Source organism: Ruditapes philippinarum, unplaced genomic scaffold (genome assembly GCF_026571515.1).
Source record: "Ruditapes philippinarum isolate M1 unplaced genomic scaffold, ASM2657151v2 ctg4947_1_1_1_1, whole genome shotgun sequence".
Taxonomy (NCBI): Eukaryota; Metazoa; Mollusca; class Bivalvia; order Venerida; family Veneridae; genus Ruditapes; species Ruditapes philippinarum.
Window position 1 is genome coordinate 1 of NW_026857405.1, and position 18,658 is coordinate 18,658.

An 18,658-nucleotide genomic window follows, 5' to 3' on the forward strand; every position below is an offset into this window, starting at 1 on the left:
TAATAGTAATAATAAAAGATGTAATGAAACTGAATATCAATGCAAGATCTGTCACTAGACAGCATATACTTATTATAAGTCTTGTAAAAGGTTATGACAAATGCTCCCCTTTTTTAAGAATACAGCTAAAAATGCAGTTACCACAAAATATAAACTAACCTGTTCTACTTTACTTTGAATTGTGATGTTGAATTACTTTCAACTGAAGATAGCATAAATCATATTGCATATTAAATGAGAAAAATAGTAACAAACTGGATAAAAAGGAAGAATTCAAAGAAACCACACGTCAACACCGGGTAAATGTGAACAAAATTTTAATAATGATCTACCGGTTTCGAACCTATCTGGTTCTTCATTAGGATAAAATCTACAAAAAATAAATCTAGCTTAAGAATAAAAATTGTGTAAGATGGTAAAACACGTGAGATATAAAAATTGTTGTAACACAATAAAGTTTTCTAAAAATAGAGTTTTGGAAAGTTGCCAGGAAAATTATGGAGATGTGCCTAGTTTCGTAGTCTTTTTTTAAAATGTTGTTTGGAAAAAACCATATTTACTGTAAGCGTTGATGATCAGTTCATTTTCACTATTATACATTAAGTGTTCATCCTCGCAGATTGTTGATGATAATGAGCTATTACTTGGTGATTTGGTGCTGTCTGTTTGTAGATATTCTTCAGTTCGTGGTGTTGGGCTTAACGGTTAGCATTATCATACATAGCACAGCATACCCACGATAAATTTGTGATATTTTCTGACTCGCTTTCTGTTTTAATATCCATTAAAAATAAAAAATCTGACAATATCATGGTAAAGAAACTTCTTTTACGATTTCATGATATACTAAAAACAAAATATGTTAAATTATATTGGATTCCAAGTCATGTAGGAAATACGAGGAAATGAAAAAGTAGATGCTTTAGCTAAACAATCATTAAATTTACAAAAAACTGATTTATTGTTACCTGCTTGTGATTTTAGACCGGCTATAAATAAACTCGTATCATCTGAATGGAAAGCAAACTGGACAGTGCCGTCTTTAATAAACTTCACGATATAAACCCATCTCTTGATGTGTCACCATCTCTATCTCTGTCGAACCGCCGTGATCAAACACGTTCTCCTCGATGCCGAATTGGACACACTTAAAAATTACCCACTCTTATCTCCTTACAAATGACAAATGCCCCTTTCTGTGTAGGTTTGTAATGAAAATTTTACTGTCAAGCATTTTTCTTCTTGAATGTCATGATTTTGACAGGCCCGTAATAGATGTTATTCTGTTAAATTCACTCAAAGAACTTTTTAATACAATTCCATCAAAAAACATAATTGATTATTTGAAAGAGATAAACTTGTATTCTAGGATCTAATTGGTTCACTTCTATTGTCATTAACAAAGTTTTACATAACATTTTAAGCCTTTAATAGCATTCGGCACAATATGGCCAGTTATGTGTTGACGTGCCGTAAAAATCCAAACAAACAAACAAACTGGTCAGGAAATGATAAAGTTTAAATCTTCTATCTTTGTTGTTTTTAAGTTTTCTTCCTTTTTAAATTTAATTGTCCGGTCTTGCCTTGAATGATTCTGAAAGTTGGTTTCTTGAGAATAGTCATCTTTTTGGGAGGGTCTTTTGGTGGAGTCATGGATTTTTAAACTTTTACCATTATAATCATTTTTCCTCACGTAGAAAATGGATATTTCTCGAATGACGTTTTAATGAGTCTCTCCTTGCTAAAAGTTTTTGACACCAATCACATCTAATATTGTATGTTGTCTGTTCATTTTTTTTCATTAGTCTTCTTGGGGTTTGTGTTGAATTTACAACTAGTTTGCACGTATTACATATGTGGATGTTGTCTATAAAATTCAGTTGTTCTAATTCTTTTTTGTGTAGTCTTCTAATTTCTTTGCATACAATGTATCTTTTAAATCAAATTTAGTCCGTCTGGTGTTTTTGTGTTGAGCTTCTTTATCCATAGTTCTTCAGTTCGTAACCTTTTGTTTAGATTGCGCTCCGTGTTTTGTATTATCGTAATCGTGATGTTCGTGACGTCGTGTTCTGTGCCGAAATGGCGCGCAATTGGCTTAAATGTGTTTTTCGCGCGAATATCCGCCATATGACCATAGAGTCTTTCTTTTATAGTGTTGCCCGTCTGGCCACCGTACTGAATGTTACATTTTTTGCAAGTTATAAGGTATACAATGCTCGGAGTTTGACATGTAAAATGCCTTTGAATTTCAAATATCTCGGACGTTGTTGTTTTTCATGAATTTACAAGCAAAACAATTCTGTTTGAATACGTAGCTTCCCTGTGTTAGTTTCTTGCAGTTTAAAGCTGACTTGATTTAATTTATAGATCTCTCATGTTTTTCGTTTGACGATGAACTGCTAGAATTTTGGCATTTTTAATGAAGTTATGGATCTGTTCTCTTTGTAGAATTTTAAGAAATGTATTGAAAATCTATTGCGCTGGCGGAACGAAAGGGTTGTAAGTGGTGTTGAATGAAATGATTTGTGTCTCCTGATTTCGTGGTTCTTTGTGCGTAAATAGATTATTTCGATTCATTTTCCTAGCTTTGCTAATTGCGTGTTTTATTAGTTTACAAGGGTATCCTCTCATTCGTAGGTTCTTAAATAGGTTTTCCGTACATATATCTAAATTTTCATCTGAACTGCAGATACGACATATCCACACTGCCTGACTATACGGGATGCTTTTTTTCTGATGTATAGGGTGGTATGATGTATATATAATGCTATTCCATGTGTGCGTCAGTTGGTTTTGTGTATAATTACGCCGTTTTCATCTTTGAATACTGTTACATCTAAAAAGTGCGCTTTCTTATTACTTATTTCATACGTAAATTTGATAGAGGGGTGGAAATCGTTGAGAAAAATAGTAGTGTAAGATAAGATAGTATTCAATCTATTATGTTGCTTTAATACTAATATTAACTTATAAAAATGCAGATTATATGAGTCTGATTGTTTTCAAAATATTAACAACATTTTATGTTAAGTTAATTTAAATTGAATTGCATGTAAGCATTTACAAAAACTCAATTTTCGTGTATTGGCTGAATTTAGAAGAAAGCAGTCTGGCCAGACACTTGTTGAAAATATTGAAAATATGTTTCACTGCAGTGAAATATCAATTTTTATAGTGAAATTACTAAAATCATTACACAATTTATTTCATCAAAATTCCTCAATTTTTTACTTGTTACTATATAATAAACATTTTTTCATTGTATATAATAAAGTGGCCAATAATACCTTCTCCTCCAATGCAAACATATTTATTTGGTTAGCAACTCCCCCTCCTGTTTTTCTCATCTCCTCTCACTTTTTGACTTCTTTCGACTTCGTTTGACTCTAAGAATAATACTAAGACATTTAGATATCACAGGTTAACAAAACTTTTTGGAGAAATAAAATTCAAGTTTGTTAAGTTGACTGTCACCAGGACATGTTGAAAGAACATAATTTTCCACAGAAATATCATGTGTAATTGAAAAAATTACAATTTTAATTTGTCACTTGCCTTCAAGTTGTAAAGTCATTTGCATTAAATTGATTTGAACAAGTTGTAAGGTTATATCAAAAATCTATGTGCTTAGTTCAACACTTTTTACATAATTATATAAAGCATATAATCCTACTTACTTTCAGATCCCTCCATTTCTTTTCAACCTGTTGAACAGTTCTTGAGTTGCCCCCAACTGCATTTATTCTGAAATTATGTTTTAGATAAAGCTAGTTGGCTGTAGTAAATAACAAAAGCTCAGTTATATGAAAATAAAATGCAAGTCAATGGTCAAATAATGACCAGTCAGGTACTTGTAAACAAGAGTACACTGTCATATCCTAGTCACTTCCTCATTTTACTGTTATTAATATGTTTACATATCCTATTAAAGGTTCTATATATACTTGGAGGTACTTTGTACCAGGAATATCCAAATATTACAAATAATTCTTAACTGAGTAATTTCTATTGTATGCAAGTGTATTGTAGATTAATATTATAGTAAAATATGGCATTCCCTGTATTGTTTTATCTTAGAAAGCAAAGATGGTTACCACTGATTTTTGGTTCTGAACAGAACTATAATTTTTTATGTTTACTTAAAATTTATGTTACTGTAGATAATGGTTATTTTTGACGAAATAACGGTTTTCAGCTCTTCTGGAAAACATTTTTCATCCTTTGATTTCTTCAGTATTATTTTTTTATGGTCAGCCAAATCAGGCTTAAATTCATTCTACTGCAAATAAGTAAATTTATGATTTGCACCCATTGATACAACATTATGATTGCCGATATGGTTCATTACCATCTCGGAGGGTAAATAAAGAAATCACACACACATACACACACAACTTAAGAGGTCAAAATCACTTTCCTCAAATCATTGGTTGACTCATCAATGTGTATTATATTAAGAACCTTTCACTGGGATGTTAGATGTACATCCAATAAAATTTACGATAGATCATACAGTTCATTACTAAAATCTAGATTCTATACAAACTATAAAAGTGTAAAATATGATCATCACAATATGTAGTCAAATATGATTCTTTAATGTATATATATTAAGTTTAACTGGCCGGACTTCTATATAATGCCGTACAGTATACTCACTTTTGCGTAGTATCCGCCCAGAAACGGGTTCTGTCGGCAGTACTGTAGTTGGTTGAAATTTTGGAATCTAAATTTTTGAAATAAACAACTGTTTCCACTAAAACAGTTGTTTCCTCCGTTTCCCATTTGGGTCTTTTGGTTTTTATCATGTCCATGCTGAATTGTTTACTTTATATTGTTTTCGTTTGTCACTTTTGACAGGTGTGAAGTGTGAATTTTTGTTTACGACAAAGACTATGACATCGTAGAAACCCCAATTCACCGACACGTTTCATAAAACGGTCGTACGACATTGTCGCAGATGTACGACACCGACAAAAAATTGTCGTAGACAAAAATTCACTGGTCACAGTTGCGGCGGATTGTACATGTTATAGAGACGAAGTAATGGTTTTTGACGGTGAGGGAAATACAATAGGCAAGACATTCAAATGCACGAAGAAGCAGTGATTTTTCTTAATAGTGACAGCCCTGTTATTAATGGTTCATATGATATTTTGTTTTCCAAATTTATTCTTAATATGATGTTTTGCACAGTTAATTTTTGATCTTTTCAAGGGATATGGAATGCGACATCTTTTATAACTCTTCATTTTTAGACTTAATATAGTAGCAAAGTATTTCAAAGATTCTTTTCTTTACTACGGTACTTAATTACATGTTGAAATCAGTCATGCATCTTTATAATGTACAATCAATTTAATTTCTAGGGTATAAAAAAGGTATGAATTGAGACTGAAAATTCTCATTTAAGCCGCTGGTTCACAGACACTTATAAGGTACATCTTATCTCTTGTTAGAACTTAGCCATTTCTAGTTGAAAATAAGGGAATAATTTTACTTTTTTGCCAGGGTTTCTAAATTCTAAAAGCTAAAAATCATTGTCAATTTACCTAAAAAATATGGCTTGTTAGTTAGGTAGAATAAAATAGAATTTTAATATTAAGTTTTAAATATTTGAGTTGTTAATTTACTTTAGATAAAAAAATTAGACCATTATTGAATAGAAAATAAATACAGATTCGAACCTTATACTTGTTTCTTTGTACTTTCTGTTGGAGAAGAATTTAACAAATTGTAAAGCATCTTGGCAAAAACGGGAGTTAATCCTGTTAAAATTTGATTAACACAGATGACTTTGATTTGCTTTGAGTGTTAGGCTTAATGTTTCTATAGAACGTATAGTAAAAATAAATTTTGTGGTCTGAGGCCTGTTGTATTTATTGATATTATTTACGCATGCGCGCTAATTCGAAAGTATACATTTTAAACAGGTAGATAATAAGTTTCAGTTGTTTAATGCGATTAATAGTTTTTGTGCAAAATGAAGAAAAGAAATGAAGATGAAACAACAGAAAGACTGATTTGCAATGCCAAGGTAATTTCCGTTGTTACTTTATATCAGAAATACCGCCTCCGTGGTCGAGGGGTTAGAGTCGATGACTTCTAATCCAGTTACCTCTCTGGCGTGGTTTCGATCCCCGGGAGATGCTTTGGTAGTTTAGCGCGGAGGAAGGTTGTCTAGTACTGGTGTAACTCTCCAGGAACGATGGTTAGGAAACTACCCGCCTATATGACTGAAATACTGTTGAAAAAGGCGTAAAATGAAACAAACAAACGAACAAACAAACTTATATCAGAATCTGGTGTACATGTATAGAAGTATTACACAGCGGTTGGATACATCTTTGTTTTTAAAGCAGATCTGTTGAAAGGTTAAAATACATCAATATTGTTATATCTAGTTGCAATGAATATGCGATCGTATATAATACAAGAAGTTAAATTTTCGTTATGTCAACTAGGATATGTGATTTAAAACTAATTCGTTTAACTTTGGTAATGTCTTCCTTGTCGAGTTTAAAGTAAATTAATCTTGACGATCACTATATTTAAATTATCCTATACTTTACATGGTGTATTGAATCTCGTCAACCTACCTGTGCATAAAAGTAGATGTATAGAAAATTTAAGTTTAGATATTTAGTATTATGATTCCTCATTGCAACAGGATTATAAATACGGCGTAAAGCTTTTCAGAACACATGGATGATTTATGATGAAATATTCGTACAAAATGGTTATCGATCATATTAATTTCAACTAATAACAAGCTTTAGAAAAAAATATAATAAATCGATTCATTTTTGTTCTATATTGATTAATTTAGGTTTTTAGCAGAAATACAGCTTATTAAAATATAGCTTTTAAATGCATACAGATATAGCTTAAGTTCCAAATGCAAAACTATATTAAAATGCAAGTCCTTCTTACAGAAAAGAAATCAATGCTTTAATTATAATTTTATGAACACTTAACAAGGCCTACAGAATTGTAAGGTGTTAAAACAGACTTAAAAACAACCTCACGTTATTGATAACTGTTTATTGATAATTAAATATCTATAATATATCCACTGCAAAAAGGAAAATACATGTTTCAATGATTTCAAATGTGATATATTTAAGCAATGTTGTCATTGATGAATTTCAGAGAAGGGTTTTCACAAGCCTTATCGTACTTGTTATTGTGGAGTTGATAGTTCTGCTGGTTCTTGTTGTAATCTGGCGAGATCAAAGAGATAATCAGTTGGCACCTACACAACAGCAAATGTGTTACCCGCGGGTCAAGTTAATAGTGGACGATAATACAGCTTGTCCGGAGGGACTCGTGTCTAAATTTGATGACACTAAGAATGAAACAACCTGTTGTGGAAAACTGAATGAAATTTTAGATTTGGTCGCGAATAAGGTATTTATTGATTAAGCAATTTATTACAATTTCTTATTACCAACATTTATCTGGGTACAATATACTATTTCACGTATAAAACATATTTAGGTTTACAAAATGGATCATATACTAAAGAGGCCCTTCGGATTAGATATTGTTTAATATGTCAAATATGAATAAATTTATCAAACACTATACTTTTCAAATGAATGTAATACATGTATTGCAGACTGTACGAGACAGATATAATAGTGAAATAAATCCAGGTGAGATTCTACGTTTCTTTTGTCATTTTCATAAGTAACAATACATTATTAAATACGAAGCTGTTTCTTTGTTTGATGGTAAGATAGTATGTAAAAATTAGGCCATGAGTAGTCTGTTTAGAAACCATATGTCACACATGTATATAAATATTATAAACGGTAGATACTTTGCAAATAATCATTCTGTTTTAACTATTGCGATGATATAAAAAATAACCCGTTTAACTCGTTTTAATACGTTTAAACAGAAATAAGAACATATGATCCAAAGGCATTTAACTGTCGAGCAACAGAACAAAATATGGCTGTATCCAGATTTTGTTTAAGACAGAACCGGAAAGCAGGTAATGCCTTATTTTATTTAACTGTCATCTTTGGAACGAATGTCACATTTACTATTTGAAACAATAATATAAAAAAAAACAAAGTAAAGGTTTAATTCAGATATTATTTACATACTGTATTGTTTTTTCTACACAAATATCAAGTAAAGGCTATACACTTATATATCATCTAAATAATGTCGATTTAACAACGGATTACATTTTAACGCACTTCACACTATTCTAAATCAAACAGATAGGGCAATCATACTAAATAAAGTATGCCGGTATATAACGGACACGTGACTAAATGATAACAAGTCTCCTTTTAAAACGCCGAAATGTCATTTAAAACGACTAAGTCATCTCTTCACACCGATTTATATACGAATAAATGCGTCTTTAGACTGTAGTGAGTTAAAAGCTATATTATGTACAGGACAAAAGAATGAATGCTCACGCGTTATATTACTTCAGGAAAATGATGTAGTTCAACATATTTCTATCAATGTCTTTTTTATACAAACATGTTAGAATGAAAAGATATATTAAATTTTCATGCATTATAGTATAATATTTCAAGGTTTACCGTTCAAATGCTTTGTATTGTAATTAATCACCGATGCATATTGGCCTTCGTGATTATATTCTTACGCATTTGAACACGAACAGTTCAATATTCAATAACAAAAATCTTGAAGTTGATATCTATTCTCTAAACATTACTGTATTCCTTCATCGCGTCGGGGAAATGAACGTTTAACATCCGTGTGACGCACGTTAATCACACGCTAGATGTGTCAACCTCATTCAAAAACGTTCAAAGATGGAACAATTTAAACATTCAGAGAGTGTTGAACAAAACCGAACGTCACGGTGTGACGGACCTTAACATCCGTGTAGCAGACGAGGATTTTCACCACTTAAATGTTTTAAGAAACTAATCGTCAGAGCTGGACGGCATTATTGCTTAAATGTTGAGAAGCTACAATGTTTGATATACAGTAAAAAAAAATTGAAAACCTGACTATCCCCGTACTATTAGTCCGGTTGTTTAATTTTACAGGATTCTGGTTTTCACAAGTTAAATACGACATCAGTTTTTGTTCAAACATTTACTATTCAAACCTTTTACTTTGTTGCATCAATCAAATGACACAACTGTGTTAGCATTACTTTTTTGGCCTGAAAAATACCTACTAAATACAGTTATGTTACTTTTGTTTGCAGTTTCCACAGGTTTGGCTCACAAACTATTTTGGGAAAATAATCATAAATCAATGGAAAGCTCTGGATTAAGGTACTCGGAAGAAGATGGACAAGTCATTGTAGAGGGTCTAGAAGAAACAGAAAGTTACTATATTTCGTTGCAGCTAAAATTAAATATGAGCACAGCCACTGATATATTGGATGAAACAGTTAGGCACCGTGTGCATTTGCTATCTGATGACGCGTCGGCAGTTCTTCTTGAAGATGTAACGTCACCTTGCATAATGACGTCACATACTGCATCAGGAAAAACCAGCGTTGTTGGAGCTGTGTTCCGACTCAAATATGGTGATCAGTTATATGTGACAACAACCCATCCAGAAAACATAGTGTCTGATCCACACAGCAATTATTTCAGCATACATAAGTTATAAGTTGCAGTTATGTTGAATGTTGTCAAACGATCATAAACCAACTATTTAAAGTCTAAACATGTGAAGACTATTGATAAAGATCTAGATAAAGATCTACATAGATTCTAACTCTATGCTGTACAAATTTGTTAAAAATCATACTACACCATACAGTAAAATCTTAAAACAAATGGCGTTTTGTTTCCAAATTGATTTAATAAATAAACAAAAAGTCTCAAAAGCATATATATCTAATGATTGTTTTAATCTTGATTACACGGCCCACTAATGTTTATTACCAGGAATCTATTCACTAAACGCATATAATCTTAACGTTTTATTAACTTTGTTTCAAACAAGTCGCAAACACACTGTCAGCCCATTACATACAAAAACGTAAATGTTTCTTTGGTTACCTTGCTAAGGCATGCTTAGAATTAAATTGTGTACTCCTAACAAGACAGATGTTATTAAAGGAATGTCATGAATAAAAACAGAATATAAATCAATGTATGGTGAATGGGCATTGCCTTCGCTATGAATTGAATTTTATGGTTTTAAATGTTACAACATTCATTCGTCAGACACAAGTGAATATTTTGGAAACAATATGAAATACTTGTAGAGAGCCCTTAAAGACTTAGCTCATATGACATAAGGATATAATGTTGTTACACCAATAAAGCATATCAAAACTGTAAAATTAAAACAGTTTTAGTGACAACAACAAAAAAACGGACAAATAGTGTCATCACAATTATATTGTAGAACAAACAATATGAATATAATATGCTCTAATCGGTTGTGTTCATGAATACACATTCTGTTAAGATTTGAACTCGTTAGACATAGTATTTAGAAACGTGCAAAGTTTTCTATAAATAGAATGATACAGAGAAAATGTATTGTTTATGCTACGAAGCCCAGAAGAATATTAATGTTTTGTTAGTGCCCTCCCTACGCAGAGATAAGATAAAACATAAATTAATTTTGAAATTTAATTGCTCGATAATAATATTTTCCCTTTTGATTGTCTTCAGATATATATATTCCCCTACGTGTTAGTTAATTCACTGTTTAACAAAGAAGAAACTGATAAAAGGACTAAACAAAATGCCCTTTCCAGTATGCTGACGAGCATGTTTGTATATATAATTGCGTATTACATGTAAATCTCTATTCTGACAATATTTGACCATAGTGTCTGACAATATTCGACCATGTACACAATGGTCAGATTACTGTTTTGTAACATGTCCAGCGGGTTGGTAAAAAAGTGAAAGGAAAATCTTAAGTGAAGTTTCATAAGTCTCTAGGATAATTTTTAACTTCGGTATTTGTATTCTAAAACGTATATACGTTTTAGATAAGTACATGTTTATGCCAGTCCTTTGGTCAGCAGACATTTCAGTGAAAAAGGGAAGGGGAATGGTGGTCATCCTCATGGGACTTTCTGAAAAATTTGGTCGGTCAACCGTACATAACAAGATTATTTTTTATATGCCAGGCATATCTTTTTCCTAGACAAAATAAATCAGAATGAATACTCTATTTTAAAGGGATCATTTCTTATAATGTTAGTATATCTTAAAGACAATACAGCAGTCTGACAAAGTTTCGTTTATATTTAAATGACATTGTGTAAACGTGATAAAATGTACAACAGTTGCAAAATTGCGTGTTAATCTTTAATCTACAGCTAAAAATACAGCCAGGTAATCATTATACCTGGAATTTTAAAACTGGGTCGATATAAAGTATTTGAATAAACATGTAATGAAATATGATCGCACAGTGCCTAGATCCCCAACCAGTCTAATTCAAATTATCAGATTAGTGGGTACAGCAAGAATTTCACCACAACATATTTGTGAACAAGATAGCACAGGTCCATTTTTGTGATAAATTCTATTGTTATTCAATTAAAAGGTCAAAGTAGGTATCTATCAATTATAAATATATAGTATAACAACCTGTAACTTATAAAAGACATTTAAACGCATTACTCACCAGACAGGACCAGTGCCATAGGAGCTATGTCCCGATTCATTTCAATTTGAATTTTCAGATACGTTGATCACATTTCACCCTTAAATATTTCGTAACAAAAGGACACATAACAAAGCTTGTGGTTAAACTAATTGTTATCTAAACAAAAATCAAATTAGAGATTCATCAAAAACATCATTAACGCGATTTACAATAAATCATTATAGTCTGCACAATTTTGTTTCAAGAGATTGTTAAACTTAAAGTATTTGCAAAAAAGTAGGTTAAAAACATCTAGTGGTGTTACATATATTAAGATACTACACTATGATTATTTTATATGAATATCATCTGTTATCCTAAAAGTTTATGCTAAATTAGGGTACTTGTTTTTTAATGTTATATTTATGTAATAAAAATATGTAAAAGATAAATGTTGACTTATAGTAAAAATCATAAAAATGCAATTCATTTGTGCAAATTAGAAACGCATTTGTTTAAGACGTCCTAAACAGTGACAAATCAGAACTATTAGATATTTTGATAAATACTGATGAACACAAATAAAACATACAAAATGGAAATAGGGATTTGTGATGATAGTCAGTTATAAGTCATGATTTATGTGATATCGCACGTTAAAATTCAGAACTATCCACATTGTCTATCAAGTTACATGTTAATATTGATGTATGACTTATACATAGGTAGATCTTGATAACCTTTTGATTAAGCTGCAAACATCTGCATGATAAAAATGGATACATAGTTTGTTTTCGGACGTTTCACTCTCAGCACACATAAACTAATACAGTTTACCTACCAAATATATAATTCATGTATTTGCTTTCACAAATTCCGCTTCAGTAGACAATTTCGAAACCTTTATGTAAACTTTAAAAAAAATACGAATCATACCAAGCCTCTGTGTTAACAATTTGCGACAGGTAATTTAAATCAATCGGGTTTACCACACTATAATATTTTAGGTTTAATTTTGTATTGTGATTTTAAATGCTTTGTAAATTTAAATACGTTTAAATTGTGTTTGAGCTCGGACAAGAATGAGGAAATAAACGTTCGTGAAAAGTTATAAGGAAAAATGTACGATTTTAAGGTAATATATTGTAATGATCTGTTTGATAGTGTACAATTAATTTTATGATACAAAAACGATTTTTATCTCAGAGTTCAATAAAATTAGAAGCATAGCTACAAGATTATTTTATTATCATATACATAAAATACGAACGGATTAAAAAAATCACCATTGGCATGTGATAAAGAAAACAATGAATTTAACGTTCCCATGCCATCTTTTAAAATATGGAACCCAATTAAAGAAAATATAAAGAAGCTGAAGGAATGTAGTGTTGAGTCAAATTCAGAGCTAGATTTTATAAGCCTTAAGCTATCTATAAATTGTATAATAAAACATGTATACATTTTTAGATTGTGAATATGTGATATGTGCTGAACAATTAATATTGACTTTGGCGATTATAATAATTTCAGTACATTCTTCAGTAATTAATAAAACATGAAGTTATTTATTTCGATATCGGAAGTTACTAGTATCAAGTTTCATACTGAAATATCTACTGTGTATTTGCTGTTAAGGTGTATATAAAATAACTATATGTAAAAGAACTGCAGTTGGTTTAAAGACAAAAGTGGATTAAGATAAATACACTATTGTACAAAATGCCTGATTGTAAAAATTCTTAAAGCTATTTACCGCTGAGTTTCAGTTATTTCATAGTCTTCTGTCTTCTTTTTCTGCAGGTAACCTGCAAATTCTCGTTTTGTACAAAATATATCTCTATTAATATTCTCTTCTGCTGAAGTTTCCGCCGTTATCGGGACAGATACACTTGTCCATGCAGTGTCATGGAAAGTTGAGAAATCACAGTTTTCAAACCTCTTTTGATAAACCTTTTTTGCAACTTATTCCTGACAACCATAAAAGATAAACATAAAAGTTCGTTATATAACACACACGAGTATTGAATTGACACAGTGATTAAGACTTAGGATATCCATAATTCAGATTAGGTCCTACAAATAAAAAAATACATCTATTATGTATTTTTAGCGTGAAAGATGTATCATAACATGTATCATAGTCGCTGCTAAAGTACAAATGGACTTTCACGTAATACTTGTTGTATTATACTAAGTCAAATAGCAATAAGTTTGGCTCCAAGACAATAAAAAATGTGTTACCCACAACATAAACTATTCAGAGGTGATGACATAAATGTATCTTGTTCTATTGGACTGGAGTGTAGCGTTGTATATGAAATAATTTGTCATTAAAGTAACAAGCGTAAACAAAATGGCATTTGTTAAACGACTTGATATTGATATGCTAACTGATATGATAAAACTAAACAACTTGTCATAAAACCATATCCATGTTTGTTGAAAACGGAATAAATTAACATTAGAACAATAAAATAATATAATAAACCAAAGTTGTTTAGTTTAATAAATACAAGCTGTAGCAAAATTTATGTTTAGTATTATTTTATAGAATTATTTCGTTTATATCATCAATTTCGATTTTCAGTACAAAAGATATACCCTGAAAATACTTCTCAGCTTCGCTGTATGCGAAATTGTCACTCTTTCAGTACTTGTTACATACTGGCGAGAGCAAAAGGAAATAAGTTTGGCTCCAACACAACAGAAAAAGTGTTACCCACAACATAAATTGTTCAGAGGTGATGACAGAAACATTGCTTGTCCAGGAAAACGTATATTTGCAAAAGACAAATCAAAACAGAATTCATACTGCTGTGGAGATACGAGTGACGTTTTAAACATACTCCTGAATAAGGTTATTGACATAATATTCCTTTATATATCCCATATATCAATTAATGGATAAGATATAATGTAAATAAAATCATATCATAGGATACGTCTTTTGTATAGGGATTCGATTATTAATCAATGGTTAGCCAAACTATTAATGTTTATGCTACAAATAAGCTGTTTTTGGAAAGATGTATTCATGTTAATTGATAATTATTAAGAAATATACTTTGTAAACCTCTTTTTACTCATTGTATTATCGGTCAAAATAGATCAGTAATTGTTTTAGTCATTGCAAAGTATTTAACAAATCATCTACGGCGTTTCATTAAGGTTCAAGTTCTAAATTGTACATTTTGATAATTACTTAAATTGACATTATGCTTATTTTTTCGTTGTCAAGTTGAGCTTAACTTACTATATATTGAGAAAGGTTGAGTATTATAATTCAATGCTACTTAAATGCAATCTGTCTCATTAACAAAATTCATTTCAGACTGTTTTGGAAAGATTTGATAGCGATGTTAATCCAGGTAAGAGTCAAAGTATGATTCAATTTTTGTTTGTTTTAAGTTTATTTTTACAACTTTATTATCTAAAACGTCTAAGAAAACATATCTTGTACTACCATTAAAATTTTATTTCCAACAATTTACATTTTATAAATTACTGATAAACATTGCTGATAACATGTTTGTTCATAATCTTTTATCTCTGTTTATGATGCTCTATTTAAAACCAAAGAGTTAATGTTTTTAATTTATCATTTCACAGAATCGACTTCCTTTGACCTGACTGACTTTAATTGTTCATCGTCAAAACACCAAACACCAGCACTTACACTAACGGGGGCATGGCACAAGAAATCAAGTAATGGTATGTTGTAATTTCCAACGACTTCCATTACTAAATTTACTTTTACTGTGGCGTGTTCATTAGGCACCTCTACATTATCATAATATAGTTTTGAACGTCAGTTAAACGTTAATTTTTGTTCTTAAATAACATCGATAGGGGTATATTAAAGTTAATCATGATATCTTTATGAACTTTTTTTACGTAGTGTCCACTTTATATTGTTGTAATATGTACCCATTACAAGTGAGTAACATAGATAAACATATTTAGTTTTATGAATAAGAACATAACTGAATTGTATTGATTGTTTTTTCTGATTTCTTAAGGCACACATGATAAAATATCTTGGAAGAGTGATCAGTCGACTAGTGCAAAGGCCGTATTTATGTATCTGGAAAAGGAAAACTCAGTTTTGGTTGAGGAAACAGGTTTTTTCTACATTTTGTCCCAGCTGGAAATATCAGTCGACAAGAATTTTAATAACATTGGACATTCTGTGCAATTATTATCAGATAACAGTACAGTATCTATTTTGCTTGAAGACTTATTTTCGCCTTGTCAAATTGCATCAGATGCTTCTCAAGAGAAGACAAGTGTTATCGGAGCAGTTTTCCAACTTAATAAAGGAGACCGGGTCTATGTCACTACTTCTTACCCTGATAATATATCATTTAATTTAAAGAACAGTTTTTTCAGCATATACAAGTTGTAGATACCTTTACAAAACTTGAAGTGTTAAAATCTTAAAGTGATTCGGTCCATGATGGATAATACCATCTGTAATACTTTAAAGAACTATGTTGTCAAACCTTAAAACAGAGAGCAAAAGAAGTACGTATATATGCAAGTAGATCTTGTTGGTAATCTTACACATTTTTTTCAGGTCATATATATATATATATACTAGTATTTGAACTACGTAAATTTAGTGTTTCCATTATGGATTAATCCCAGTAGGATTATACTGTTAGACTTTAAACACGACTGTACGTTATAATATTTATTTGCCTTCTTTATATTTCTAATGGTTTTCTATGTGTTTCACTCAGTGCAAAAATTAGCATCTTAAATAAAACTTGGATTGATAATGATCAGATAAAATTATGTAAAAAAATAAAACAAAATAGCAATTGACATTACGCCGCCTGTCAATCAAATTGGCATATAATCTTAACGTTTTATTCACTTTTATTCAACTGTCAGCCATAACATACAAAAGCTAAAAGTTTCCTTGGTGTCCATGCCAAGGGATGATTGGACTTGCAATGAAATATGAACTTCTAACAAGATTGATGTTATTAAAGGAATGTCATGAATTTAACAGAACACAATGCAATTTATGGTGGGTTGACATTGCCTACGCTATGAAATAAATTGTGCAGTTTTAAAAGCATTAGTAGTCTTCATTCGTCAGACAATTGCTTTGGAATCAATATGAAATAGGAAAATAAAACATTAAAGACTTAGCTAAAATGACATAAGGCAATAAAGCATATCAAAACTGTAAAATTGAAACAATTTAAGATACAACAAAAACACGGACGAATAGTGTCATTACAATTATAATGTAAAACAAACAATATGAATATAATAAAATGCTTTATTCGGTTGTGTTAATGAATACATGTTATGTAAAATAAGCAAAGAATTGAACTCGTGAGACATAGTATTCAGAAACATGGAAATATTCTACAAAAAGAAGTGTACAGAGAAAATGTATTGTTTATACTGTGAAGCCCAGAAGAATATCAATCTTATTGTAAGTGTCATTATTCAGCAGAGATAAGATTAAACATTTAAAACCTCCCATTTTCAATTGCTTAAAGATCCTGTAACTCAATTGTTCTGGTTTTATATCATTAATGTAATGCTCAAATGAAGATTCATCAATAGTGTATGTTCCAAAAAGCATTATTTGTAAAGATATTGCCGAATTTACACTTCATGTTAATAAAGGGAGGTTATAAGAAATGTATTTTTTATAAAGTCTTAGTCATTTTTTTAAATAAGAAATGAGTGCATATATTTTAATGATTACATGTAATGTGGACAAATATTTGCCGTACATATTTAACATATTCTTCGTTGTTTAAAGCATAATTATATACATTTAAAAATTTCACTTAAATGTGGTAACAACCTTAATTACAACATAAAGGATCTTTAATAATACTTTTTTCCCTTTTGATTGTCTCGACATATATATATATATTTCTCTTCGTGTAAATTGATTCACTATTAAACAAACGACTTTACCGAAATTCTTTTTTCTAGTATGTTGACGAGACATGTCAGTATATAATTATGTATATAATTATGTACAAATCTCTATTCTGACAATTCTCGACCATGTAAAAAATTGTCAGATAACTGACCTGTAACATGGCTAGCGATGGAAAAAAGGGATTCAATGGGACATCAAGTGATTCAAGGAATTAAGAAACTAACACTTAACTGTTTTCCTTAAACAGTTAACTATTTCATAAGACTCTAGGATAGTTTTTCATTTGGATATATTCATTCTAAAAATTATATGCATTATAATTAAGAACATGTTTTTGCCAGTCCTGAGATCAGAAGAAAATTTTAAATAAAAGGGGAGTGGGGGAATGGGAGGTGGGTAGGGGTCATCCTCTTTTGGGACTTTTGTGAAACATTTGGTCAGTCAACCCTATTATAACAAGATCATTTTTGTGTGTAAGGCATAATATTCTCCAACAAAAGTTACATCTTAAGCATGAATACTCAATTTTAAACGGGCCATTTTTTATAATGTAAGTATATGGGAAAGTCAATACAACAGTCTGACCATTTTTCGTTTATATTTTGATAGGTAATGTAAACGCGATGTTTTTTTGTGGTGATAATCTTTCAATCAGCAGCTAAAAATAGAAACAAGTAGTCGTAACAACTGGAAGTTTAAAACTTTGTCAACATAAAGTATTTAAATAAACATTAAATGAAATCTGATCGTACATTTATTATCAGATAACAGTACAGCAACTGTTCTCTCATTGAATATATACAATTAGAGACGACAAGCGTCATGTGAGCCCGATTTCAGGCCAACGAAGTTGATCGGTTTGATGTGATTTACATTCCACGCTTATTCATAGATTCTTACATGACCCTTACCATATCAATTTGAATAATCAGATTAGTGTTTTACAATAAAAATTTAACCACAAAATATTTCTTAACGCAAGAACGCATGACAGTTTGTTGTTAAATTTAACCTATTGATATTAAAACAAAAGATCAGATTTGGGTGACAGATCACATTGTTTTACATAATTTACAAAATAATCATTTTAGCCTGTACAAGTGTTTTAAATAAATATCTTAAAACTTTAAGTGTTTGCATACAACTAGATCAACACCTCTAGCG

General features: G+C 30.6%; 2 protein-coding genes across 3 annotated transcripts; both read left to right on the forward strand.

Moving 5' to 3' along the window:
- The first annotated feature begins 5,884 nt into the window (after positions 1-5,884).
- LOC132749617 (uncharacterized) lies at positions 5,885-9,794 on the forward strand. Its single transcript, XM_060739458.1, has 5 exons — positions 5,885-6,037; positions 7,153-7,410; positions 7,622-7,658; positions 7,907-8,002; positions 9,212-9,794. The coding sequence occupies exons 1-5, from the start codon at positions 5,984-5,986 to the stop codon at positions 9,622-9,624; spliced, it is 858 nt and encodes a 285-aa protein (XP_060595441.1). The 5' UTR covers positions 5,885-5,983; the 3' UTR covers positions 9,625-9,794.
- Positions 9,795-12,525: 2,731 nt separating this feature from the next.
- On the forward strand, positions 12,526-16,159 carry LOC132749618 (tumor necrosis factor-like). 2 transcript variants are annotated; one of them, XM_060739459.1, is made up of 5 exons: positions 12,526-12,709; positions 14,165-14,434; positions 14,909-14,945; positions 15,187-15,288; positions 15,597-16,159. In XM_060739459.1, exons 1-5 carry the CDS (start codon positions 12,695-12,697, stop codon positions 15,980-15,982), a joined length of 810 nt encoding a protein of 269 aa, XP_060595442.1. In that variant the 5' UTR covers positions 12,526-12,694; the 3' UTR covers positions 15,983-16,159. The 2 variants fall into 2 exon arrangements, with proteins under 2 accessions (XP_060595442.1, XP_060595443.1); XM_060739460.1 differs by having other exon boundaries at positions 12,528-12,709; positions 15,187-15,282.
- Positions 16,160-18,658: the final 2,499 nt, after the last annotated feature.